The sequence below is a fragment of the Triticum urartu genome, chromosome 3A (genome assembly GCF_056163025.1).
Source record: "Triticum urartu cultivar PI428250 chromosome 3A, HENAU_Tu73, whole genome shotgun sequence".
Classification (NCBI taxonomy): domain Eukaryota; kingdom Viridiplantae; phylum Streptophyta; class Magnoliopsida; order Poales; family Poaceae; genus Triticum; species Triticum urartu.
In genome coordinates, this window is record NC_141875.1 from 9,606,442 (window position 1) to 9,634,098 (window position 27,657).

At 45.2% G+C, this 27,657-nt stretch overlaps 3 protein-coding genes across 3 annotated transcripts; 1 reads left to right on the forward strand and 2 right to left on the reverse strand.

Annotated features, from left to right (window-relative positions):
• Positions 1-307: 307 nt before the first annotated feature.
• Positions 308-2,630, reverse strand: LOC147977729 (uncharacterized). Its single transcript, XM_087514521.1, has 2 exons — positions 519-2,630; positions 308-472 (listed from the first exon to the last, which is right to left on the reverse strand). The coding sequence occupies exons 1-2, from the start codon at positions 2,628-2,630 to the stop codon at positions 308-310; spliced, it is 2,277 nt and encodes a 758-aa protein (XP_087370647.1).
• A 4,039-nt stretch (positions 2,631-6,669) lies between these two features.
• LOC125542334 (putative glutathione S-transferase GSTU6) lies at positions 6,670-7,786 on the reverse strand. The gene has a single exon (XM_048705326.2). It carries the CDS (start codon positions 7,674-7,676, stop codon positions 6,957-6,959), a length of 720 nt encoding a protein of 239 aa, XP_048561283.2. The 5' UTR covers positions 7,677-7,786; the 3' UTR covers positions 6,670-6,956.
• A 3,030-nt stretch (positions 7,787-10,816) lies between these two features.
• On the forward strand, positions 10,817-20,478 carry LOC125542333 (DExH-box ATP-dependent RNA helicase DExH3). Its single transcript, XM_048705325.2, has 19 exons — positions 10,817-11,512; positions 12,381-12,538; positions 12,616-12,703; positions 12,792-13,037; positions 13,775-13,870; positions 14,417-14,605; positions 14,880-15,039; positions 15,118-15,248; positions 15,554-15,721; positions 15,796-16,068; positions 16,855-17,049; positions 17,242-17,445; positions 17,539-17,608; positions 17,718-17,866; positions 17,962-18,270; positions 18,591-18,650; positions 18,771-18,923; positions 19,001-19,111; positions 19,727-20,478. The coding sequence occupies exons 1-19, from the start codon at positions 11,048-11,050 to the stop codon at positions 20,234-20,236; spliced, it is 3,735 nt and encodes a 1,244-aa protein (XP_048561282.1). The 5' UTR covers positions 10,817-11,047; the 3' UTR covers positions 20,237-20,478.
• Positions 20,479-27,657: the final 7,179 nt, after the last annotated feature.

Consider the following 27,657-nt stretch of genomic DNA (forward strand, 5'->3'; position numbering starts at 1 on the left):
GCAGGGTCAAGATCGTCACACAAGCCATCAAGAACCTTAACCCCAAGCGCATCTATCTCCGAGTCGTTCATTGGTTTAATAGCAGCAATGTGACGAATCATATCTACCGCACGTTCAGCTTCCAAATCAAGAATGTCGTTAACCGACTTGGATATCTCAAAATCATTATTACCAAGTGAAACTCCTATTTGATTTTCATTATGAATAATTTCATCATCAGTAAAATGCAAAATGGAATTCGACTTATTAACAGACATACCAGTGGAGATCTCGACGTCACGCAACTTGGCAGCCCTCAAAGCACACCTCAGCTGCATGTCATCAACGTCAGGCTGCTCCTGCAGCCTCCCGCTGACCCGCCTCCCCTGGGAGACAGGATCCGGGATACCGTCAAAGGCGATGACCTCCTCGCATGAAGCTCTGCTAGGGGAAAGGCCTCCTGCCCGTCCCCCAACAGCGGCGCCCCGGGTCGTAGCCACCGGGGCAGGAGAACAAAGCGGCGACGTCGCCCGCTGCCTGTCCACGGGCGACCCGCCAACAGTAGGGTCCGGGGAAACCCTCGCGCGGTGCTCCGGGGAGGAAGCCGGTGAGACGGCCGCGTCACCCGGCCCTCCCACCACAACGGGGCCCGGTGGGCCGGCAGCCTCCTGCACGGCCACACCCCCGCCCGCGCGCGGTGACGTGGAGATGAACGCCACGCCCGCCGTGGGTGTCGCCGGCGTCAGCATCCCAGGGGACCGGGCCTCCTGCCCGGCACCTCGATCCATGGCCACAAGCGCATCGCCATCCACGGTAGTCAAAAACGGGGTAGGAGACGTGTAAAGGGCCACCTGCCCCTCGGTATCTCCCAACTCAAGAACCGCCGGCGCACGAATGGGAGCCACAGGATCCACGGAACCCGGATAGACACTCCGAAGACGAGGCGGAGCAGAGAACGATCCCAAGGACCCAAGTTGCAAAGTGGACGTCGGAGCCACACCAGATGACCGACCAGGAGCAATGTCACTAGAATCCGACGGACCCGCCGGCTCCTTGGCCACATCATCATCACCCTTAGCCGAATCATCCTGGTTCCCCGGGGCTCCTCCTCCCTCAGACGTGTCCATAGGATTATCATCCTCAAACTCATCAAACAAATTAGGATCCTCATACAGAACGTCTAGCTGATACAGAACACCTTCATACGAAGGCACCACGTTCGGCAAGAACTCAATATTAGCAACACTGACAAGTAAACGCGCCACCCCATTAGCCCGAGTGAAGGGCATATCCACCTGCTCAGTCTTGCCAATCAAAGACCTCAAGCTCCACGTCACCAAGAAGCTATCCAGTGGATCAGATGGCGCCCCGGAGAAACGAACCCAAATCTGCCTCAACGGCGTGCCCTGCGGCTCCTTCTTTTTCCACTCATCAAACTGTAACACAAAACTAGTGCCTGTGACCCTACTCATACCGAACTTGAGGATTCGCAATTGATCCTCCTTAGATGGGAAATCAACTTTGTAGGATGTATCATTTAGCTTGAGCAACGACCACTGAAAATTACCCGGAGCGAGTTCCTTCAGCTGCTGAATAATTTGCGCCTCGGTCAACGGTCCATGAACTACCTTCACCACCCCGGGGAAAGAAGTCTCTACCGCTGGTGCCACAGGTGCCACACTGGGAGACTCGAAGAACATCAACTCTGAGCAGCAGACCCCGTATATCTGAATAGTAGGCTTAGGCCCAAGCATAAGAGGACACTCGGCAGCGGTATGTTTAGGTTTCCGGCATAGGTCACATAATTCTGCAGTGCATTCAGCCATAAAGTGTCCCATGTCACCACAGCGGAAACAAGTGAGCTTCTTCTTCTTTGCCGCCCACTTGGACAACTTGTCAGCCTCAGATTTATCCAAACCTTGCTCAGAAGCAGAATCACCAGTCTGCATGGGTTCCGGCAACGTGACTTCGGCGAGGGCCTGAACCGTCTCCACCGCCACCTGCGGTAGAACTGATCCTCCGTCGGCCACCACCTCAGTCTCAACTGTAGTCTTCGGATGCCTAGGCGGAAAGTTTCTCCTGTTCCCGCCCCGACCTCCGCGAAAACGGCCCCGGAAAGAGCGGTTATTAGGAGCGACCGCCCCCTCCACAAAGTTACCGGGTGGACCCTGAAAACCCCGGTTGGCATTGCCGTTGTCCGTCCAAGCATATCCACGGCCACCGCCGGAAGATGACGAACCCCGATGCAGCCCGGCACCATAAGCGTCATACCCATCGTCGCCCCAATGACCACGCGAAGGATTCCGGTCATCTCCCGCTGACGCACCCGCCCCGCGGCCGAGCAAGCCTTGGCCAGGGCCACCGCGGCCGCCCGCCATTTGCCGCGGCCAAGGCCTTTGGGTCGGCTGCGGCTCCGCCCTAGGCGGGGGCGGCGGATCAGCCCTAGGCTGCTGTGGCGGCGGAGGGAGAGCCCTAGCCGGCGGCGGCGCAAGTGCCCCCCGAGGCGGCGGTGGAACCGCCCGTGGCGGATGGGCCGCACGCGCGGGGCCCGGTGCAGCAGCACCCGCAGCCGGCGTGGCCGAGCCGCCCGCGACCCCGGTCTGGTTTCTCGCCACTGGGGGCACCCGCGGTGGAGGCGGTTTGGGCGGCATGGCCAGCCGACCCGAGGCAGGAGGCGGGCGCCGGCCGGCTCCGGCAAAGCCCGGGAAAGAACGGTGCGAGGGGGCAGATGGGAATCCAACACGCCCGCGGCGCCGAACCCTAGCAGAGACAGGCGGAGGGAGAGAGGAAGCACGTGCATGTAGAGGCGACCGAACCGAGGCCTCCTCATGCACGTCGCTCGCCCCCGCTGCGTCATTTGCCTGGCCAACCCCCTGGGCCTGAAGCCCAATACTGCCCAAGCTTACGTCGCAGGCTCCCACAGGCAGCCCAACCGAGCCCAATAAAGCATTCAAACGCTTAGATCTGGCCGCCCGAATGTCACACGGCACGGCAACCGCCGGCGATCTCTGTGACACCATAGGACCACCTTTCTTCTTTCGCCGAGTCACTCTCGTCCAACACTCGGGACGGAAAAAATCTGACAAAGTGATGGCCGACGGCCCATCCTTTGGCAACGGTCCCCTCCAATGTTTCATCTTCGACTGCTTCGTCGGTTAATCTTTTGGATTAAACATGTGAGACAGTGGAGGATGAAACGGAAGGACACAATTGATTGATGGATGGTGGCTTGAAGAAGAAAGGAAGGGACATGTTGGGAAAATCTTTCGGTGCAAAACGACTCCAGCGAGCGATACAACATAGACGGTGCATGCATATACAGATTTTTTTTTGAGTAACGCATGCATACACAATGGGATGGTTGTACATGCCTGTGGGCTCAAACAGAACACGATACACACAGTGAGATGGTTCGCAACTCGAGGAACGACACGTCTTGGAGTTAGACTCGATGGTTATGAAGACAAATTGATGTGTACTATAAGGAGTAATTAACTCAAGGTGGCCAACCATGTGACACATATGGTAAGCAACCCAAACAATTCCAAAAAAGAAAACCTCAAGGTGGCCAGAGGTTGGAACCTCACCTTAGAAGTAAAGGATTGAGAATAAAATTATGACATGGCAAATTTGATGACGTGGAAGGCTGCATGTTGAGAAAATTGAAGTAGTGGGGATCTTTGCAAACTGAACGCTTACGTGGCATGACGCTGATGTGGTAAATGTGCATGTTAAGAGAATTGGTTGGAGTGGGGATCAACTTCTTAAAAATGTAAGATTCTCTATGACTTTTTCGTGTTAGGGTTCTTTAGGACATGTGGCTTTACGGAGTGTGCTTACGTGTATGTGTGTTGTACTTTCTCGCATCAAGTTTGAACGAGTTATTATGGTGTGTTTTTTGCGGGAAGTTTTGTACGTAAGTTAACATGTTGGTAGTCTGTAAAATACCATGCTATTTACGTAGAAGGTACCGGAGGTACGTTTTAACAACTTTTTTCTTCTGGGCCCAAGTTACCATGGAGTTTGGAGTTTGTACATAATTATCATGTCTTCAACGCATAAAATACCATGATATTGACACGGAATTTACTGAGGTTTGTTACAATGACTTCTCCCATGGGTAAAAGTTACCAGGTGTTTATTCCGTAAGTTATCAGGTCTGCGATGCGTAAATTATCATGAAATTTAAACTGAACTTAGCACGGGATGTTTTAATAACTTTTTCCTCCCCGTCAATTTTTCCATGATGTTTGGATGCAAGTTATTAGGGATGCAGTGCGTAAAATCATCATAAAATTTACACATAAGTTATGGGGGTATGTTTCAACAACTTACCACCCCCCTCCTCCACCATAAAAGTTTTCTTAGAAGTTACCGGGGTATGTTTCAACAACTCCCCCACCACCCCACCCTTGGGTAAGGGTTAGCACAGTGTTGATTATGTAAATTATCATGTCTGTGATGCGTAAATTACCGCTATTTGCACAAAAAATAATACGGGTATTTTGACAACTTTTTCTCCTAGGTCAAAAGTTTTCATGATATTTGTACTTGAGTTATCAGGAACGCGGTGCAAAATCACCATGATGTTTACAAGGAAGTTACCGGGGTATGTCCCAACAACTTTTCTCCCGGGACAAAATTACCATGCCTAGAGTACCTAAGTTATCAGATCAGTGGTTTGTAAATTAGAGTGCTAATTACACATAATTTACCGTTGTATGTTTCAACAAACTCTGCTCCCATCAAAGTTACCAGACACGAGGATACATATGTTATCAGGCATGTGACGTGTAAATTACCATGTTATTCACACAGAAGTTATTGGGGGTATATTTCATCAACTTTTTTTCTCGTCAAAAATGGTTACTGTGGTGTTGGCGCGTAAGTTATCAGGTCTACGATGCCTAAATTACCATGCTATTCACGAAGTAGTTACCGCGGGTATATTTTATTAAGAAAAATCTGGGCTAAAAGTTACCAGGGTGTTTGCACGTAAGCTAGCAGATCTGCGATGAGGAAATTATCATGTTATTCACACATAAGTTATCTGGGCTATATTTTATCAAAAAAAACTAGGATCAAAAGTTTCGGTGGTGTTTGCATGTAATTTATCAGGTCTATGGTACTTAAATTATCACGCTATTCACATGTAAGTTATCAGGCGGTATGTTTCAAAAACTTCTTTCGTCTCAAGCCAAAGTTATCATGATGTTTGTACATAAAGCAATCATGCTTGCGGTGGGTAAAATCCCATCCTTTCGAGATGACCTGCCACCTACCCTTCGCCAACATCTACTATCTCTAGGACAACATATCATGTAGAAGCCTCATTGATTGCATCACCAACATCGCCGTCATCATCATCTAAGCATTGGCAGATATACCTACTTCCGTGATAAAGTGGAACCACAACAGTGCACTAGAGAAAAAACTCATGATAAAAATCGACATATGTAAACTGCGAAGCATGCTTGAGTGGTTAGTAATGTAGTAGTGAAAACCAGGGCCAAAAACTTTAGCTTCATACTACAGAACAAAAAATGAAGGGTGCTTGAGTGGTTAGTGCATCACCCTGTTTGACATTGTCCTGTGACGTACCAAGTTTGATTCCCATTTTGCCCCTTTTTTCCTGCGATTTTTAGTAGATGCTAAAAAAGGCAAGTGTTTGGCGTGATTTCTGGCGAGGACAAAGGGAATAGAGGTTGTTTCCGCGTAAGCGCCTTGGACGTACAGTTGGTCTTTCCTAAAATCGCCACCGCTCGATCCGGATCGAACGACGTGCAATGGGTTTGAACTTTTATCGGGTCCCTAAGCCAGATCCGTCGGATGAAGATCAAATGGTTGGCGGGTCGTCCAGATATGACACTAATTTCCGACCGGCAGGATTTTAGCTTTGTCGTTTTCAAAAAGACGCCAACAAGGCGGATGTGGATAAACTGAGCTCGAGCTCATATGAGCTGTGAACAGTAAAATTTAAAAAAATGAAAAAATTTATGGCAATATTTAACGAATGTTTTATATGCTTGTAAATTTTCATCATAAAATGACATTGTGTAAGTCATGATAAAAAAAAGCAAAATCAATGCTTGTTTTTTTTTCGAGTAATACGGGCCTGGTGCAGGGCGCCCGCGGAGATAGGAAGCACCAAAAAAAGCTCAAGCTCCCATCCAAAGAAACAAGTGCTTATTACAAGTCGCGGTACACAGACCTGCAGACCAATCAACTTTGTGTGCTGAATGTGCACATAGGACCGATCACCACAGTTACATGGCGGCATAGCAGCGGACGACGCGTGCCCAATGAAAAACACCATATAGAGGTGGCCCAAAGCATGCTCGCGCCTTCGCGTCCCACGCATTATGGACTCGAGGAAATCTGACCGGGTGCATAACACGGAGATTGGAAGCACCGAAAAAGTTGAAGCTTCAATCCAACAAAACAAGTGCTTTTTACTGCCATTTTGTTAAGTCTCGGTCGATTGAGACTTAGTTATGTCCCAATCAATGCTATATTCATATAGTTTTGCTAGGTCTCAATCGATTAAGACTTTGTTGTGTCTCAATCGATGCCATTTTCCTTTGAGTTTGCATGGTGATTCGTAAAAAAAATTATTTTCAGCTTTTCTTTTTCTTCTTATATCCTATATCACTTTTTTTTGCCGGATATATCCTATACCATTTGACTGAGACTTGGTTAAGTCTCAGTCGATTGAGACCTAGCCACACCCATATTCATAAGCTCATACATTAAGATTCGTGCAATTTTTTTCCTAAAGGCTTTTCTTTTTCTTTCTTACCTTTCATGCTATATGTCACCTGTCGACCGAGACGTAGCCACGCCCTTATTACAAATCACGCTACAGGTAGAGTTGCAAACCAATCAACTTTCTCTGCTGCAAGTGCACATAACATTCAGTTCCTCATTTCGCCGTCGACAGTCCATGGACGCGCGCGTGCTGATACATGGAGCCGTGGTTAATTCGCAGGAGGTGCCTTGCCAGCGTTCTTGGCGTGTATGAACCTGACGTAGTCCACGACCCGGTCCACGTCCTGGAGCAGCTCCCTGGCGACGTCGAGCTCGCCGAAGCGCCGCAGCCACGCCGCCAGCAGCGGCGTCCTGGCTTCATCCTGGAACACCCTCTCGCCGGAGACCCTCGCGGTGGCGTGCACGTACGAGACCACGCCGCCCACCACGACGTCGACGTACCCGACACGCTCGCCACCGAAGAAGCAGCCCTTCCTGCCGCCGCCTGTGCACTCGCTCAGCCCGCGCTCCAGCCCGTCTGCCGCGTCCACCACCTTCTGCATCCACGCGGCCCGCTCCTCCTCGCTCCCGGCCCTGAGCGCCCGGTCCCACGGCGCGCCCATCTCCTCGTCGAAGTATGCCGCCCAGAACCTCGCCACGGCGCGCTCGTGCGGGTCGGCGGGGAGGAGGGCGTCGCCGGGGGAGCCGAAGGCCTCGTCGACGTACTGCAGGATGACCCGCGACTCGCAGACGGGGCGGCCGTCGTGGATGAGGACCGGCACGGAGCGGTGGACGGGGTTGCAGCGGAGGAGGAGGTCGCTCTTGCTGCGCAGGTCCTCCTCCACGTACTCGTAGCGCACGCCCTTGAGGCGCAGCGCCAGCCGCACCCGCGTCACGAACGGGCTCCCCCAGTGGCCCAGCAGCGTCACCTCGCCGCCGTCTCCGGCCATCGTCGATCTCAGGCTATCTGGCTATGTGCTCGTGGTGTACGGCGCGGTGCTTGAGTTATGCTTGTAGTTGACATCGTTTGCTTATGGATGAATCTTCTTGCCGGCTCTCTCTTCGGAAGAAGAAAGATTAAACACGCTAGCTGACGGCCCCAGCTGTTAGACTCTAAGAGAGCATCAGCGCACACCATTACGTATGTGCTGATGATCACATGGCACGTTCAACGTTTGACCAGACGATCTGATTTTAGTAATAGGCTAAACTATAATAGATCAGTTCATGTATACTTGAATGAAACACATACGAACATCGATGACTTTCTAATAAAAATAAGACAGAATACCTTCAAAGCTGTCATCTCTAACTTCATCGTTTGCATTTGGACATTTCTCCAAAACACTGGTGAACCGCGAAAGACCAAACCTGAACACGTCGAACTAACCTCAAATCTTTTTGATAGTCTCTTGAGTCGACCACCCGGTGGGAATCTAAGATCAACGACCCCGCCGCTGGGACATGCTCCTTTGCAAGGCAGATTGCTGAACCGCCGATTTATAGGCAGCCTTGTTTTCCAAATACATCGTTAACATTATTCAAAACAGTTGTTTTTGAATGCTTTTCTAAAAAATATTTAACATGTTTTAAATACACATTGAAATACTTTCTGAGGGGTAAACATTATTTAAACTATGTGCACATTTTTTTAAAATAACAACATATTTTTGAAACTTGCGAGCATTTTTTTGAACGATGTGAAAATTTTATTTAACAGCACAAATATTTATTATAAATATATATTTTAAATTATATGTTCATTTTTTGAAACATGTGAAAATTTTAAATCTCATAAAAAAATTAATGCTATAATTTTGTTTAAAAAATTAAGCTACTCCATTTGTTCCATATTAATTAATGCTCAAATGGTTGTATCTAGCACAAGGTCGGAGGAAGTGACAACTTTTTACACTGTGTTCACATTTTTTTTTACTTCTCAAAGTAAATTAAGTAACTTGTTTTTTGAAGTACATGTATTTAGATGTCTCAAACTATAAACAAAAAAAAAGAGCAAACCTAGTGAACTAACATTAATGGGCCGGCTGCACTTAGCGCGTTCCCTAAGGTGAGGTGGACCATTGTCTCGCTATAAGCGAGTCGAAGATCTGTTCAGAGAAGCAGGGCTGGAAAAAATGTTAGATGCGGTGGGTCCTATTCCCCCATAACGCGACAAATACCACACAAACACACACCAGGCTAGAGTTTGCGCTGCTTCATGAGCTGGCCATTTTTGTCCTATCTCCCCAAAATGCGATGAATACCATGCAAGCACACACCCTGCTAGAGTCACGCTGCTACATGAGTTGGACATTTTTTTCCTTCTCATCGGCTTTGCGAATATTACAGAGCCTTTTTCGAGTCAGCTTTCCCTTTTTCATGTGTTTCTTTTCTTTCGGTTTCATTTACTTTATTCGGGCCTTCTTTTTTCCTGCTTTTTTCTTTTGATTTTTTTCGTGATTTTTTTTGAAAATTTTAAAGTTTTTTATAATTTGTACTGTTTTTAAAATTTAAGAACATTTTCCATATTTGAGAAAAATACGGTTCAAAATTACGAATAGTTTTTATGTCTATGAACCATTCTTGTAATTCAAGACAAAATTCATAAATATTTTTTAAAATTAAAAACATTTTTTTCTATCTTGGACCATTTTAAAAAATTCGAACATTTTTTAAATCTAGAACGTTAATGAAATCACAATAAAAGAAATCTGTGAATGTTTTTTTATGTTTAAAAGAAAAGGAAAAACCATAAAAAGGGCACATGTGGGTTGGGCCAAAGCATGCGTGGGGTTGCAGGTCCCTCCTCCCGGCACCGCCACGCCCTACGCGCGCGTTAGTAGGACTCCTCTACCCTCGTGATTCGGAGGCTGAATGATATGAGCCCAAAGCTCTAGTCATTGTCTTGATTGACTTTTTGTTGCCAGTGGTGAATGATTCATAAAAAAAATTCATGCATAGAAAAGATATTTACATATATTTAAAAAAGTTAAATATGCATAAAATATTTCTGATGTATACGAAAAATATACAATATGTATGAAAATATAGACAATGTTGAAATAAGAAAAGAAAATAAAAAGGAAAAAGTAAAGAAAGTTGGTGAAACCAAGGAAAGAAACAAAGAAAATCAAAGAAAAAACAAAAAATGAAAGTAAAAACCTGAAGAAGACCAGACAAAAACTGATGCAAACCGTATCTTTTTAATAAAATTCCATATAGATAGAAAAAGACGCACGAGAGACAAGCCGGCTACGGCTTGCAGTAAGCGAGGCATAGCTCCGACACACTTCTCTATGTAGATAATTCGATAGCTGAAATGCTTTAATAAAAATCGCATGGCTTGTTTTAATAGTTGCCTACTTTCTCCGTTCTAGATACATCCATTTCTGAGACAAATAATTTCGAACGGAGGAAGTACATTGTATTAGGTACTAAACCATATTGTTTCTGTTAATGGTGATCGGAAGGGGAGGCCCTTCTTTTATTATTTTTTAAAGCTGGTGGAATGCCTTATGGGCAATTTTTTTAGACGACCTTGTACAATACTAAATGTTTAGGGAGGTATTTTAAAAAATAAATCAGATTTTTCTGAAGCATCAGTGCCTTCTACATGAGAGACGCCTAATTAAGCGTCTATCCTAAACACCGATGCTTAAGAAAAACTGATTTTCTTTTCTAAGCACCTCCTCTAAACACCTTGCATTGTACTAGGCCTAATGAGCAGCTTGGGCTGTCGCTTAACAATGCTCAGGCTCATTCTCCACGCAGCTGGGCCGAAGAGCCCGCTGAAAAGCGCTAAAAAATCTCGCGCACTGTTTACGGTCCCACACAGCTAAACCAACCAGAGCACCCCACGTCGCGGCCCCGCGGGCCCAAACAACCGTCCATCCACCGACGACGCAGCTGCGGCCACGTCGCCCTCTTCCGGATACGGGAGCACGCGCGCCCGCACACCGGGCCCACCGCTCAGTGTCACACACCCTCAGGAGCCGACCCCACATGTCACTCCCAGTGCTTCAGCTGCCTTTCCTTTTGTCACCGCCATTCGCACCCACTCCACCCTAGCCCATCTCCTCCCCCCCCCCCCCCCACCCCTGCACAGCCGCCACGCCCCGCCCCACTCCTCTCCACCGCCGCCGCCGCCGCCGCCCCCTCGCCGGAGCCGGAGCAGGAGCCGGAGCTCGTCGCGCGGACGGATTCGGCGATCCCGCCCGGAGCCTCGGGCCCGTGGAACAGCGGACGCGGAAGGGGACGCGGACGGGGGGTTTGATGAGATACGGGAGCCTGCTGCGGCGGCGGCGCGGGCGGTGAACTGGTGATGCTCCTGGCCTCCTCGGTGCTGCGGGGTCGCCTCCGCCCCCTCCGCCGGCCCCGGCCCCTGATCATGCCCTCCCCTCTCTTCCTCTCCCGAAACCCTAGCCCCAGCACCAGCAGCAGCGCGAGCCCCCAACTCCCCTCGCCTTCCGCCATGAGCACCAGCGGCGTCTACGTGCCGCCGATGCGCCGGCTCCGCTCCGTCATCGCGTCCACCAACGGGAACCTCGCGCCGCCGCCCGCTGTGCAGCCCGCGTGGACGCCCGAGTGGCGGGCCGACGGGCGCTCCCTCAGCCCGCCGTCGCCGCCTCAGCCGCAGCGCCGCACGGCTGCCCTCCCGCCCCGGCCGCCGCCGCCCCAGACGCAGCCCTTGCGCCAGCAGACCGCTGGGTATTCTCGGTACGCCTATGACGACTTCTCCGAGGAGGAGTCGGACCGGGAAATGGACCGCACGTCAGTTTCTAGCAAGGTAGATATACATTACCATGCTCTGCTTTTGTTGTATTTTAGTGTGATGAATATCTTAAGCTTGCATGTATGCTGTGTCCTTTGGTGTGCTGAAGGACTTCGTACAATAAGTAATTGAGTATGGATGAACCAAGGATTGCTGCATCTATGTGCTGTGCATCCATGGACAGGGAAATAATAAACTCCGGTTGAAACATGAGTTTTTTTAACTGATGCTGCAGGAAATGAAACGGTTTACACACAATTTCTGTCTTCCAAACATGCAGTAATGTAGGTTTCTCTATGGAATTATTTTAAGATCATAAAATTGTGAGGATCACATGAAATTGTCATGCCCTGCGTATTCAGTTCAGACATTTTGCGTGTTTGGCTTCTACTGAGATTCTGGTACCATTTGGAGAGTATAATGTCAGACTTAAGGATTTTTTTTTACAAAGACCTTTGTTGGTTAAGTTTGAAAAAATGCAATGTTTTGAGTATTAAAGTGAAAATTCAATATATCTACAAAGGTAGTACTGCTTATGTGGAATTTTAAACAGCAACATTTTAAAAATGAGAAGTACTAGTTTTTTCTGAAGGAAGGAAGACCTTGACAAAGTATTGCAACTGCAAATATCTTTTATGTTAAGGATCTTGAGATGGCATTTTTCTGCAATTTTTTGCCTGTCAAAAATATTTGCTATATAGTTCTTTTCTGGAAAGAATTAAGCTTCCTTTTGGTTTTGAGGTCAACTCTATTTAGAATTGATGATTACTAAAATAAGGAAACATTTGGTGTTCCCACATAACAATGAAACACCAATCTATTGGCCATGTTTTTTTTTGTGTCACGTTAAGTTCTTTATAGTTATACTGAACAAAAATTCCAGGGGGGTGCATCTACTTTAGAGAATGTTGACGAATGGAAATGGAAACTGCACATGCTTCTCCGTAACGACAATGAACAAGAGATTATGTCGAGGGAGAAAAAGGACAGGCGTGATTTTGATCAACTTGCCCAACTGGCAGATCGAATGGGTTTGCACAGGTACTTCATGGCCCCTCTAATATCATTGTGTTGCATATGCTTTGCCCCCTGTCTGATGATAATTTATGTTATGGCAGCCGTCAGTATTCCCGAATCATCGTGTTTAGTAAGGTCCCCTTGCCTAATTATAGATCAGACCTTGATGACAAAAGACCTCAAAGAGAGGTATGCTGAACTGCTGATTGTCCTAGTAGCTTAAAGATTGAAGTGTGTATGACTTGCGCATTTGTTGGCTGAAATATTTGCATTATAGGTATCTATACCTTCTGGCTTGCAAAGAGAAGTTGATGCATTGCTTGCAGACTATCTTGCGCGGAAGAGAACAGACAGTGGGAACTTTCCTAATGCTGCCTTCTCAAGGTCAAGCAGCACGGACAGTTTTGCGACTGATGAAAGCTTCTATGAGCAGCAGGATAATCAGACATCAACCAATGTTGTGATGGAAAGAATCCAAAGAAGGAAAAGCTTACAGTTGCGTAACCAGCAAGCTGCTTGGCAGGTTTGATTATATGCAGTAGACCACTTGTCTGTTTTTCCCCGTGGGTTGGGAGTTCTATAGTACACTGAAGATATACACATGAAGTGAAAATTATGTTAATATTAAGTCTCAAAACTTGTATCACATTTTTAACTTCACCACAATATCCTTGCCAATCATCGTTTTGTATAATTTCCCCCAGTTTCGTATTGTACTTCACTAACTATCATCTCCACTCATCTGTTGTAAATGGAATAAATTGTATTTGCGGAAGTACTTTAGATAACTGATATATCATATTATCTTCATATAACCAATCTATTGGTATGTCATGAAATGAAGGGATTATTAGTTGTTTACGTACATCATCCTATGCAGATACGCTATTGAGTTTGTGATTGCATATGTCACTCCGTTTCACGGTGTTCTTTTAATTTGCTTACTAATTTTCTTCGGGATTATGTTGCATGGTAAATGATACTTTACTTTGTGTAATACCGTGTCAATGTTCAATGTTTGATTATTGAATTGATCATCTAATTTAGGACTGTAGTTGCATAACTAGCCTAACATGTTGGTCCTAAGGGCCAGAATTTTAACTTGACAAATGGGCAGGACTTTGATGCCTTCTGAATTGTTAGTCCTGCCAATTTGATATTTCTTTTCTTACTCATGTTTGCGCTTTAATATAGTTTTGAGTGGATCAATGACCTTTTCGGATTATTGCACCCTGTTGATTAACATTTTCTCTGTTTCAGGAATCAAATGATGGTCAGAGCATGATGGAGTTTCGTCGAAGTCTTCCTGCCCAGAAAGAAAGGCAATCACTATTGGAAGCTATATCTCAGAATCAGGTCCTGTTCTTCTCCTTGCAGGGCATTTTGGTCACAGTTTGGTAATGTTTGGTTTTCTTGGTATTTGTGGCAAGTATTTAAGAGCAAAGCTAAATATGGTTTATTTTTGCTTTTGCAATACCCCAACTCATTTGTTTGTGAAAGCAAATATGAAGTGATCTTATCATGACATAGAAAAACAATCATTAAACTAAGTGATCTAAAGCCAACCTGTGTGCTTTTCATGTGAAAAAAATGCTATGTTGTGCACAACCTCTGGATGTTGAATAACTATTCAAGAAATGGATATGCCCCTTGTTTCTTAAGTGTCACACATATTTATGATTTTCAGTTCTGTATTTCTCAGATATGTAATCCTCCATTTGTCTGGGAAAGTTACTACTAATTGTTTCGTTATCTAACGTTTTTTCAGTTAAGAGTGTTTCTGCAAACTATCTGAGAAATTTGATAGTTTTTACTACTCAGCACATGGGTTAAAAGCCTAATACTTGTGAGTAGCTATATTGAGATAATCAAGTATTAACGGTGCTTTGCTTTATTGAACAGGTGGTTGTAGTTTCAGGTGAAACTGGCTGTGGTAAGACAACACAGTTGCCACAATACATTTTGGAATCTGAAATAGAAGCCGCTCGTGGTGCTACTTGCAGTATCATTTGTACTCAACCAAGACGAATATCAGCTATTTCTGTTTCTGAAAGAGTTGCTGCTGAAAGAGGTGAAAAAATTGGGGAATCGGTGAGCTACTTGCACCTATACAGTGAGAAAGTTTTCCATGCTGAGGTTTCGATTTTGTGGTTGCCGATGGGTACTCATGGTTATTTTAGTCATTGGATGTTGTCCATCCATAGGTTGCTGACTGGCAAGTAATCCAGTTGCTGTAGAACCTTTTCTTAACATCTTTTACTTTGGTTATCTGATGAAATGGGTTTACACTATGCTAAACAGTTTGTGCAAATTTGGTGAGATTATTCTGTTCTTTTTTATTTTGATAAAAGAATTGTTACCTTAGGTTGGCTACAAAGTTCGGTTGGAAGGAATGAGAGGAAGGGATACACGCCTTCTGTTCTGCACTACTGGGGTCCTGTTGCGAAGATTGCTGGTGGACAGAAGCTTGAAAGGTGTCACCCATGTTATTGTGGATGAAATTCATGAACGGGGCATGAATGAAGGTTTGCATCACTCATAATAATTCTGAACTGGGTATCCAGGAGGTAAATAGCGTTAATTTTGTTGGGTCTCTGTGCTAGATTTTCTCCTTATTGTCCTAAAGGACCTTCTTCCACGCCGACCGGAGCTAAGGCTTGTATTGATGAGTGCGACCCTCAATGCTGAGATGTTCTCTTCATACTTTGGTGGAGCACCCATGATACATATACCTGTAAGATATTTCATTAAGACTTCTTCACTCTTGTATTTTGCTATCATATCAGTCTGCTCATCAAGTCATTCTTTCATTTGAATCAGCACAAATGTATATCCATAATATGAGCTGAATTACACCAATGTTGTGCATGGCTGCTCTTATCAATCTTAGGAATAGCCTTTTGAATCACTTGCAATTATTTAGTGCTTTGTGTATATTGAGTTAGCCTGAAATCTTTTAACCTTGTTTTCCTCTCTAAACCTGCAACTTGCTTGGGTGTTCTTTGCGGTCTAAATGAGCTGCATGCTATCTCATTGTAGGGTTTTACATACCCTGTCCGGAGTCGTTTCCTAGAAGATATTCTTGAAGTTACTGGCCACAGATTGACTCCGTACAATCAGATTGATGACTATGGCCAAGAGAAAAGTTGGAAGATGCAAAAGCAAGCTCTACGGAAGAGAAAGAGCCAAATTGCTTCTGTTGTGGAAGTACGAGAGTCCCTATTTTTTAACCATTTATTTTCTGCTTAAAGCTTTGGTCTCTAAGCTTCTTTTTTTAACAGGATGCAGTTAAAGCTGCGGATCTAAGGGATTATAGTCCACAAACTCGTGACTCTCTATCCTGCTGGAATCCTGATTCAATTGGTTTTAACTTGATAGAAAATGTCTTGTGCCATATTTGTCAAAAGGAAAGAGATGGTGCTGTGCTTGTATTTATGACTGGGTGGGATGACATTAATACGCTAAAAGATCAGCTACAATCCAACCCATTGCTTGGCGACCCTAGTAAAGTTTTGCTGCTTGCATGTCATGGTTCAATGGCTAGCTCAGAGCAGGTATTACCTCTTAGATGTTTCCATTTCCTCTTTTGTAGTTACTAACACATCCATGGTTAGTTCTTTTGTTTAATACATATACCTACAATTTACTTGTGCTGGTAACACTGGAACTACTGTCTACTTTGTTAAGTAATTTAAATTTGTACTTGCTACATCATACACGATTTTGATAGTGCTGGCAGTTTGAGGGAATTCTTCTCTAGGCTGATGTGTTGGTTAAATTTGACATATTTAAGCAATCATTATTCTGTCCATTTATGTGTTTCGATGCTCCTTTGATTCATAGAACTTTCTCCAGTCACCTACTCCCTCTCTTCCAGTTGATAAATCTTGCGGGTATCCCTAAGTTGTCAATTTGACCAATGAAATATGAGTTATAGGCCACAAAGAGCATACCGTTGAATTTTTATTAGAAGTTTCTAATGGTGTATATTTTTACGATATATAACTCGTGTTACGTTAGTCACATTGATGATTTAGGGATACATGTAGGCCTTACAAACAGGAAGGGAGCAAGTATTACTTATTTACCCTGTTCTGCAGATGTACAGTATGAATTTCCGCGACCTTTTTGAATTGTGAATCTATTGCAGTTTTGTTATCATCTATTACAGTTTTGTGTAAAATCAGATGTGTTCCTATTGTTTTATTACATGATACATAATTCTGCTATAGACCATATAGGCTATTCACAGGCTGTAGCCATGGATAGCAAACAGTACAGATTTATGTCTTTTGATATATCAATGATTTTATTCTTATATTGTATTCTTTGTTGTGCAGAAACTAATATTTGACAAACCTGAGCCTGGTGTAAGGAAAATAGTTCTTGCCACCAATTTGGCTGAAACTAGTATTACTATCAATGACGTAGTTTTTGTTGTTGATTGTGGAAAAGCAAAAGAGACATCTTATGATGCACTGAACAATACTCCCTGTCTGCTTCCGACCTGGATCTCCAAGGCTTCTGCTAGACAAGTAATATTTTCTATCTTATTGGAATATGATTAATTTTATTTTTTTAGTGCAACTCACTTTTGATTAAATAATTAATTCTGTGTGTGTGGATATGTTAAGCAAGCTACTTGTGATTTACCTTCAGTAGCGTGTTTGGTCATCACACTTATATCATGTCTTTCTGTTTTGTTATTTTAATGTCCGGTTATTTAGAGACGAGGAAGAGCTGGCCGTGTTCAATCAGGGGAATGTTTCCATCTCTATCCACAGTGTGTATATAATGTGTTCGCCGACTACCAGTTGCCGGAACTTTTGAGAACTCCTCTCCAATCCCTTTGTTTGCAAATAAAAAGTTTGCGGCTTGGGAGCATCTCAGAATTTTTATCCAGAGCTTTGCAGTCACCTGAGTCTCTATCGGTACCTTTCTTTTCACTCTTTGTTGCCACAATCACAATTCTTGTCCTTCGGGCCTTCAGATGATCTGATAATTTATTCCAATATTTTTTTCAGGTACAAAATGCCATCGAATATCTCAAAGTCATTGGAGCATTCGATCAGAATGAAGAGTTAACAGTTCTAGGTACCAGATCCACCCTTTAAATTTATCTGTGAATTACCACCTCTTTACTGCATCATTCTGGAACTTTTGCAACTTGTGTGCTATAATACTTGCTGTTTGTCACTCTCAGGAAAACACCTGTCTATGCTTCCAGTTGAGCCTAAATTAGGCAAGATGCTTATTTTTGGGGCTATATTTAATTGCCTTGATCCCATATTAACCATTGTTGCTGGACTTAGCGTAAGAGATCCATTCATGACACCATTTGACAAGAAGGATGTAAGTATGCCTCTTCCATCTCTAATGCATCTAAATATGTCTGTTGTGCTGTATACTTGGTATTGAACTTCAGCGTTTTGCCTTCCTCCATGCAGCTTGCAGAGTCTGCTAAGTTGCAGTTCTCATGCCGTGACTATAGTGACCACCTTGCGATTGTTCGTGCTTATGATGGATGGAGAGATGCTGAAAGAGATCGCAATGGCTATGACTACTGCTGGAGAAATTTTCTGTCAGCGCAAACCTTGAAAGCCCTAGATTCTCTCCGGAGGCAGTTCCTCTTTCTTTTAAAGGACACTGGCTTGATTGATGAAAACATGACTATGTGCAATAAATGGAGTCGCGATGAAAATCTTGTTCGGGCAATCATTTGTGCGGGTTTATACCCAGGTGTTTCGTCTGTTGTGGTGAGTTGCTTCTATATAAATTTCTGTTCCATTTTATGCATCTAACTCACCTGTAGCTCTGTTGTAGTACTCCCTCCGTCCGAAAAAGCTTGTCCCTCAAATGAATGTATCTAGCACCAAGTTAGTGCTAGATGCATCCATTTGGGAGACAAGCTTGGGACAAGTTTTTTCGGACGGAGGGAGTAGTAGTATAGCTTTGGTTTGCCTAGGACAAAGGTCATGTTTGGACCATTTTTTTTTGCATGTGAACTTCTTAGCCACACTATTAGAGCACTTATAATTCTCTGATCTGGATCCTAATGTGCTTCTTGGTAATTCAGAACAAGGAGAAATCAGTTTCTCTCAAGACAATGGAGGATGGGCAGGTTATGCTTTACTCGGTAAGTTAGTACATTCATTCTATCTATCATGATTGTGATCATGTCGCCATTTTACTTCGATCAGGTGGTCAGGGACTGTACATGCTGAAGTTTCATCTTGATCTTCGTTGTTGTTTCCAGAGCTCAGTGAATGGGAAAGAAGCCAAGATTCCATTCCCCTGGCTAGTGTTCAATGAGAAAGTGAAGGTGAATTCAGTGTTTCTCCGGGATTCAACAGCGATATCTGATTCTATATTGCTGCTCTTTGGAGGAAACATACAACAAGGAGGCTTGGTAAGTTCCTTTGCATTGCTTATTTGACTTTTGGTCTGGTAAATGGAGATTGAATATCTTCAAACTCCATGCTGCAGGACGGACACTTGAAAATGCTCGGGGGATATCTGGAGTTCTTCATGAGTCGCGATCTTGCATCGACTTACTTGAATCTCAAGGGTGAACTTGAAAATTTAATCCACTGCAAGGTATAATTATTGATCTTAAATATATCATTCTAGATGAATACTCCTCATTCTACATTTTAGTGTTGTTTAGTTACTTGCTGACATTCAAAACAGACCTCCAATTAAATATCCTGTAAACACTTTATTTCTACAGCAGAATAAACATGTCTATCTATATGCACTAGATAGATTACGCTGTATGCTATTGGTTCCCCTGCCTTTTCCTATGTGGACGCTGTTGGGTTGCCAAAATGGTAGTTAGCACCTTTCAGTGGTAACCATCCGTTTGAAACATTTCATCGTGGTTTCCGCTTATGCATATTGGGTTTTCAAGTTTGGTCCGCTTTCAGCTTCGCCCAGAAGTCGATCTTTTCTGACTTGATCAGATAGTTTTTATCTGACAGAGCATGCTTCTCCCCATGAAAGTGGATGTTGAAGTTGTTTGCATGAGCTAGTTTTTGGGATTTCCCCCCTTTAGGTCTGTTTGCTTGCTAAAGTGCTGGGGGATTAAGATGGAATCTTTAGGAACTGAATTCTATACCATTGTCAGTTCATTTGCCAACTTTTATTGGACTTTCCCTCATTTATTCTGATGCTCTACCTAATATTGGCCAACCAATTCTCTGTTTTTGACAGCTTCAAAACCCAAGGATTGACATCCAAACCAGCGAGGAGCTGCTGTCAGCCGTACGGCTGCTGGTCACGGAGGACCCATGCAGCGGTCGGTTTGTCTACGGCCGTCAAGAACCAAGATCAAAGAAAGCAAAGACGATGATCTCTTCCGCCTCGGTGGCCTCCATGGACCGCGGAGGCGGAGGCGGGCACGGAGGGGACAACCCCAAGAACCAGCTGCAGACCCTCCTGACAAGGGCGGGGCACGACAACCCGTCCTACAAGACGAAGCAGATCAAGAACACCCTCTTCAGGTCGACCGTGGAGTTCAACGGCATGCAGTTTGTGGGGCAGCCGTGCGCCAACAAGAAGCTGGCGGAGAAGGACGCGGCGGGGGAGGCGATTAGCTGGCTGACGGGCGGGGAGGCTCCTCCGGTGACGGCCAACGCGAGAGACCGGCAGGACGCCGACCACATGTCCATGCTGACGAAGCCGGCTCCACGCAGGAGGCGGCACCACCATAGGAGGAGCTGATTAGCGCAGAAAGGTTTTGTTCGTTGCACTCAGTCAGGCGAAGAGCGATAAACAGAATACATACGGTAGATTAGCTTGAGAAACACAGCGATTTTTGGTATGATGCCCGAGTTGTTGAAACTGGCTGCGATCGCCCAAGATGGGGTTGTCCTGGTCTTCATTCTTAGATCCTGTTCGTACGGTGACCTCGATACTCATTGTGCAGTGCTGTGAGAGACTATCCAGTACTACGTATAATGGAAGAGCATGGGATGGTACAACTGCAACAGAGGAACTACTCCCTCCGTCCTCAATTATTTATTGCTCAAATTGATGTATCTAGCACTGCTAGTGCTAGATATGTCCTTTTGAGCCACAAGTAATTCAGGATGGAGGGAGTATAAGATTCTCCCACTGCAGAAAAAAGCATAAACAAAAAATATAGTTAAAAATTTCAAAAAATTCTGTTTTTTTGTGATTAGTAAAACAAAAACAAAATATGTTCTGTATGCTTGTCAAATTTCAGCACAAAATGACTTCCGTGGAAGTCATGGCGCAAAATAAATAAATAATATTTGATGCTCTAAAAATGCTAGTTTTAAAACCATTTTGGAGTATTGATTTTCTTTTTCTAAGATTTTTCACGAATGTCATTTCGTGCTCAAAATTTGCAGGCATATAAAACATTTGTCAAAGCTACAACAAAAAATTAGAAGTTTTTTTTTTATTTTACAGTTCACAAAGGTGCATTTGAGCTCAGGATTAGAATAGGACTTTTGCCATCGACATTGAATTTAAGTGCCGGCATTTAATGTGTTGTGGGGCTTTAGGTCTAGTCTAGCTAGTAGGCACCGCTTACGATTTTGTTCGGTTTTCCTTAATAAGCCGAACACCCATTATTTTTCTTTTTTGGCATTTGCCTTTATGCAGTGCATTCCTTCGTTGAGTGTGTGTTTGTAATACATCTTTCTAATCAATGTATTTGACAGCTCTTCTGCTAACTTTCATTTTTCTTAAGTGTGCCATCTACCGGAGCCAATCTTTTGACGTCTTTCACACTTTTTTCCCTTTTGACATTGCTCGACATGTCTATAAACTCTGCATTTGCTGATATTGCTGGATGCACGATTTCAGTCGAAGACCATATCTCCTCTCCTCTCTAGAATCGGTCTCGGTTGTTCCACCATCAATAGCGCCGATAACTACTGCTGCATGAGATTTTTGAAGGTTTTAGCAAGTTTGCGTTTGATACAATCCATAGCTGTGGCGTAGCCAGGATTTCGAGTCAGGGTGGTCCAATTGCTATAAAAAAATGTTTACACCATGAATATAACATACCAACATACTAGTAGAGGCCGAGCTATTTAGCTGAGGGGGCCAATGCCCCCCTCCTATGTTCGAACCAATCTATGAGGAGTTAATTGGACGGGAATTATTTAGCCTTTGCCCCCACACCCCTAGCCCCAACCCTCGTTTTTTAACCTTCTTCAAATACATGATTATCATCTTTTCAAAGACATTTTCTTAACATGTTTCAAATAATATAACAATTTATTAATGTCATGATTTTATTTAATGTTATCGATATATTCTGCAAGTTATGTGAGAATTTGTTTTCACACTAGGTCAACATTTTTTGACCGACTATGAACATTAAAATTATGATATTCTTTATTTCAGAAATATAAATAAAAGTAATAAAACCAAAAAGGCCAAAACACGAACGACGAGACAAACATACAGAAAGAACAATAGGAGAAACTACCTGGCCCGGACCAGTAGAACCTCTCTTTAGGTGACGCGACGGTTCGCATCGCTACGAGCAGTGTATAGCTAAGCCCCATTGCGTCACCTACATAGATGTCCAGTTGGGCTGCCGAAATTAGCTTCAGGTTAGTTCGTTTTTATTCGTATTTTCATTCGCTTTTTTATCATATTTTGAAAATAATACACAATACATCTATGTTGAAAGTTATATTTACTTAAATTTTGAAAAGAAAATGTAAAACTGAAAAATGTTAACACAGTGTACAAAATTTGTTAGCGTAATTTTTCTAAAATGTTGATAGAATGAAAAGAGTTGTGTGACATTTGAAAAAATGACAAATTTCCAAAACATGCTCGTGTTTTCTAAATAAACAATGTAAATAAAATTTCCTGCAATTCATAAATAATGCCTTGTAAACTATTAAAAAAATGTACATGAAATTTAAAAAAGTGTTCGTGCATTTCAAAAATATATTCATGATGTTAAAAAGATGTTAAACAAATGTAAGAAAATGTGTAGTTTTAATAAAAGTGTTTCTTATCATTTAAAAGAATCATTCAACGTGTATATGTAATATACTCTTTAACACATACTCCTTTTTTAAACCCATGTACTAAAAAAATGTGAAACGCGTGTGAAAAATGTTTGAGAAGTATACAAAAAAAATGTAGAATGTGTATGAAAAAAAGCAGACACGACACCATATATTTTTTGCGGGGTATGAAACCATATATTTGAAATATTAGAATCGTGTATCTGAAAAATGTTAAACATGGATAAAAAAAATGTTCCAAACGTAGGGGAAAAATGTACAACCTATGTGAATCATGTGTTCAAAGAAAGAAAGAGAAAAAAAGAATATGGTTAAATAACATAGAAAATCTGGACCCAAAAGAAAAGCATTGAAACCCGAAAGAAAGATAAAATAAAATAAAAAGGAAGAACTGAGAAAACTGCTAATGGAACATATAAAATCAGAAGAAAAAAAATCTGCAAGGAAAAAACCACGCCTAAAACCCGTGCCCGCAAGAAACCATGATGGGCTGGCACAGTAGCGCGTCGATGCGGAAAAGCTTCAGGCAAGACGGAAGGTACCATCGGACCAGGCGATGTATAGCCTGGCAGACAAACATCTACTCTCTCCATTCCAAAATATAGTGCGCCCGCGCTTCCTGAGATCCAATTTTGACCATAAATTTAAGTAACGAGACCAACTGCGGCGGGAGAAAAAAATTATATAATTGAAAACTTCTTTCGAATACGAATTCACTGATATAATTTTTGCTCCCGCCACAATTGGTCTTGTTAGTTAAATTTACGGTCGAAGTTAAAGCACGGGAATAGAGGAAGCACTACATTGTGAAATGGAGAAAGTACCTCTATTGCCACCCTCAGAAAAATTGAACACATGGACCTATATAAGCGTTGAATTGGAATTGGCTCCCCCACTTGGCAGTGGGCACCTAAACATGTGGCGTAGTGGTGTCACTCCCGCTCCACGTTGGATCATTCAGGAACCACCAACAATTAGTCCATGTTCCCGAGTAATCTCCGCATATTGATATGGCTGGAGTAATCTCCACATATACTACGCTCTCATGTGTACCTCCGGTCGGCAGCTAAGTGCGTGTTTAACATGCAACGTATTGGAATCTTGTTAGCTAGCTTGCTTAATTACGTTGCTTGCATGGCAATGGCGTGTGCCGCCATTGGTAGGTCAAATGTACTTACTGTGGTAGTACGTGATGGAGTGCTGGTTGCCTGTTAACTAGTGCCTTCGGCTCGTTTCAGTGATTGTAGTCGTCGCTAGATGGTCTACGAATCTAAATGTAATTTTTATTATTTCTAGTGTTCGTTATACTACCGTGATAGAAGATGAATAGCTTGAAAGTTTTCTCAAAAAAAAAACTAATGCCCATCGCGTGGAGTTTGGATCATATGCCGCCACGCATGCATGCATGTTGGTGCATCATGCATGCGTGAGAGATCTGAAATACTTTCTTTGTACCGAAATACTTGTAGAGTAGTTAGCTATATATTCCCGCCGTTCATTGAACATGCAAGTTAGCCTAGTCAAATGCGTGCGTTATTCTTGTATATTATTTTAAGGATTATTCTTGTATATTATTTTAAGGATTATTCTTGTATATCTTGATGTCATCTTTTCCTCCATCGCCGGCGTAATTAACCACTCGGAGTAAGGGCATCTCCAGCCGCGCCCCCAACAGGGCCCCCCAGGCCATTTTTTCGGCGCCGGCGCCGAAAAAACGGCCCAGTCGCGCCCCAGGACGCCGAAAATCGCCGGTTCGGACTTTTTTTCCGCCCGGCGGTTATAGGCCGAACCCGGCGCGCTGGGGAGCAGTTGGGGGCTCCGGCGCTAGGGAAAAGCACGCCTGGCCCACACCGACAGGGGAAAAGTTAAGGTTTTCTTCCCCCGACTCGCCTCGCACCCCCCGCGCCCTCGGCCACCACTAGCTATATCCCGGCGATGGCCGCCGCCCTACTCCGCTAGATAGCCATTCCCCGCCGGAAAATAGCAGCGCTTCGCCGCGGCAGCCCCTCCCACAGCAGCTGGGCGTTTCCGGCCGCCGTTTTCGGCCGCGGAGGCGCGGTTTAACGGCGGGTACACGCCCACCGAGCGCAAGGTGTTCGGCGTTTTGCCTGCCTCGGCGATGGACTCGGATGAGGAGGAAGAGCTCGCCGCGCTGTTGGAGGAGGAAGCCGCGGCCGACGTCCAGGAAGAAGAGCATCTCATGGTGCTCGCCGCCCTCGCCCAGCTGCTGGCGAGCAATGAAAAGCCGCGGCGAGGTGGCTCGGCGCCGGGGCGGATGAAAGCAAAGAACCGGCATCGTCTCCAAGGCTACTGCATGCTCTACTCCGACTACTTCGTCGATGCTCCACTTCATGGCGAGAGAACATTTCGGCACCGTTATCGGAAGAGCCAAAAGCTCTTCCTCATGATTGCGAATTCCATCCGGGAGTTCAACAACTACTTCAAGTGCAAGATGGATTGCACTGGCGCTCTTGGATTCACCTCCATCCAGAAGTGCACGATAGCGATAAGGATGCTTGCATATGGAGCTCCCAGTGATTCACTCGACGACTATGGGCGCATGGCCGAGTCCACCAGCATAGAGTGTTTCTACAAGTTCTGTCGGGCAGTGGTGGCAGTGTTTGGGCCACAATACTTGAGAACACCCAATGCGGAAGACACTGCTCGGATCCTAGCTCAGAATGCAGCAAGAGGATTTTCTGGGATGCTTGGAAGCATCGACTGCATACATTGGAAATGGAAGAATTGTCCATTTGGTTGGCAGGGGATGTACAAAGGCGCCAAAGGCGGTTGCAGTGTGGTGCTTGAGGCGGTAGCCACACAGGACCTCTGGATTTGGCACTCCTTCTTTGGTATGCCAGAAACTCACAATGACATCAACGTGCTGCAGTGCTCTCCTGTTTTTGCCAAGCTCGTTGAGGGCCATTCTCCTCCGGTGAACTTCGAGATCAATGGGCACCAATACAACAAGGGGTACTATCTAGTTGATGGCATCTATCCGAGATGGTCGACATTTCTGAAGACGATCTCAAACCCTGTGGCAGGAGGCAAGAACGCCTGGTTTGCGAAGCTTCAGGAGGCTTGCAGGAAGGATGTCGAGCGGGCATTTGGTGTGCTCCAATCTCGATTTGCTGTTGTTCGGTACTCCGCTCAGACCTGGTCCAAAGATCAAATGTGGGAGATTATGACTTGCTGTGGCATCTTGCACAACATGATCATCGAGAGCGAGCAAGAAGACCCAGTGTTTAACACTGAACCATACTACAGACAGGGTCCTCTAGCCGAAGTTGATCACCAGCTACCGGCAACTTGGACTGCCTATCTCAGTATGCGTCAGGAGATCCGAGACCCACAGGTGCATCATCAACTGCAGAAAGATCTGATTGAGCACCTATGGAGGCTCAAGGGGGGCACCGTGTGATGAAATACGAGTTTTTATTTGTTAAACTATATAATTTGTATTGAACTATTTGTTGTTGTACTATTTTGTTGAAATATTTGATTTTTCTGTGATGAAATATGTGATAAGAAATAATTGTGTTGATAATTGAACGCCGAGACACGGCGAAACCACGCCGAATATGGGCCTATTCTCGCCCATATGGGCCCTTTATTCGTCAAAATTGGGCTGCAAAGTGGGCCAATTTTGGCGCCTGGAGGCGAGCTGGGGGCGACGACTGGGCACACCCCAGCACCGATTGTATCGCCGGCTCGCCCCCAGGGGGCGATTTTTATGCGTCCTGGGGGGGCCAACGGCTGGAGATGCCCTAAGAGTACCAGCGTGCATGTTGTGCTACTCTCGCAGGACCGTATATTTTTCCATTGTAACGAATGACGAGCTGGTTGGTTAGGGCATCTCCAACGCAGACCCTTTAATCACCCGTAACCGGCTGAACCACAATGTCTAGATGTGTTATACCATCCAACTATCTCTATATTATTGATATGTGGTTGCTGAGGAACCTACTATGGCGTCACCCGCCGTGTGTCTCCCATCCACCATTAACCTCACCGCCGCAGCCCAGCCATCCGTCCGCTATATAAACTCCAGCCCCGGCCATAGCTGTAGTCATCCTCCTCTAGTCTTTTTATCCTCTCCGCACCACGCCCGCCATGGTCTCCTCGTGCTCCAAAGCCCTCTGAGACACTCTCTCCTCGGAGCAGAAGAAGGAGATGGCCGCCATTGATGTCGCCAGGCAGGCCAGCCAGCAGACGGAGGCCGCTGATGCCCCAATGGAGGATGAGCCGACGCCACCATCCTCGCTGGTGCGTGCGTACCTCACCATTGGCAAAGCCCGTGCGCACTACACGGACATGCTACGGGAGGAGGAGGAGGAGACCAAGTTTCGGTAGGCGCAAGCCGACCAGTCCTACAACCTCGGCCTCCTCAAGGAACACCGGCGTGCGGAGGAGCAACTCGCCACCGGTAGGGCCATCGTGCCGGACATGGACGTGGCGGAGCAGGAGGCGCTAGTCGACTCCTATCACCCCGCTCATGACACCCGCCATGACCATTGGCAGCACTGCCTCCATCAAGCGAAATTGGCGGCCGCCTACAGGGAGTTCGACAAGGCGGTGGATGAGGTGTGGGGCAAGAGCGATGAAGAGGAGGACATCGTCAGCTCTGCCCTAGTCGTGCCCCGCCGCCACGACCACAAAGCTAGCACGCCCGCGGTCCGTCGACGAGCGAGGAAGAGTAGTGCATGGTAGGTCGCTGCCGCTCGGGGCCCAAGAAGGCCACCACTCTTCCGCTCCCATTGAAGCCAAACTTGGTGGGCCGAACATCGTCGGCCGATTAGCCACTTGGCGGTGACGTGGAGATGGACAACTTAACTTTTCGGGGCTCCGGAGGTAGAGGTTACGAAGGCGGAGCTGGAGAGGCCCGAGGCGGAACTAAAGAAGGCCAAGGCAATAACTAGAGCATCAGTTCTCGGGGCTCATGACCAGACACAGGGAACAAACACCAATGACCATTAGATTAGGTTTAGAGTAGGGTTTTTTTAGTTTATATGAAAAATGTAATGAATTTTGTTCGGTTTATAATTAAAAAGTTCGAAATGTAATGATGCATGCCAAATGCCAGAGGTTATCGACAAGCTAGTGTGGGAACAAAGCAAGCGG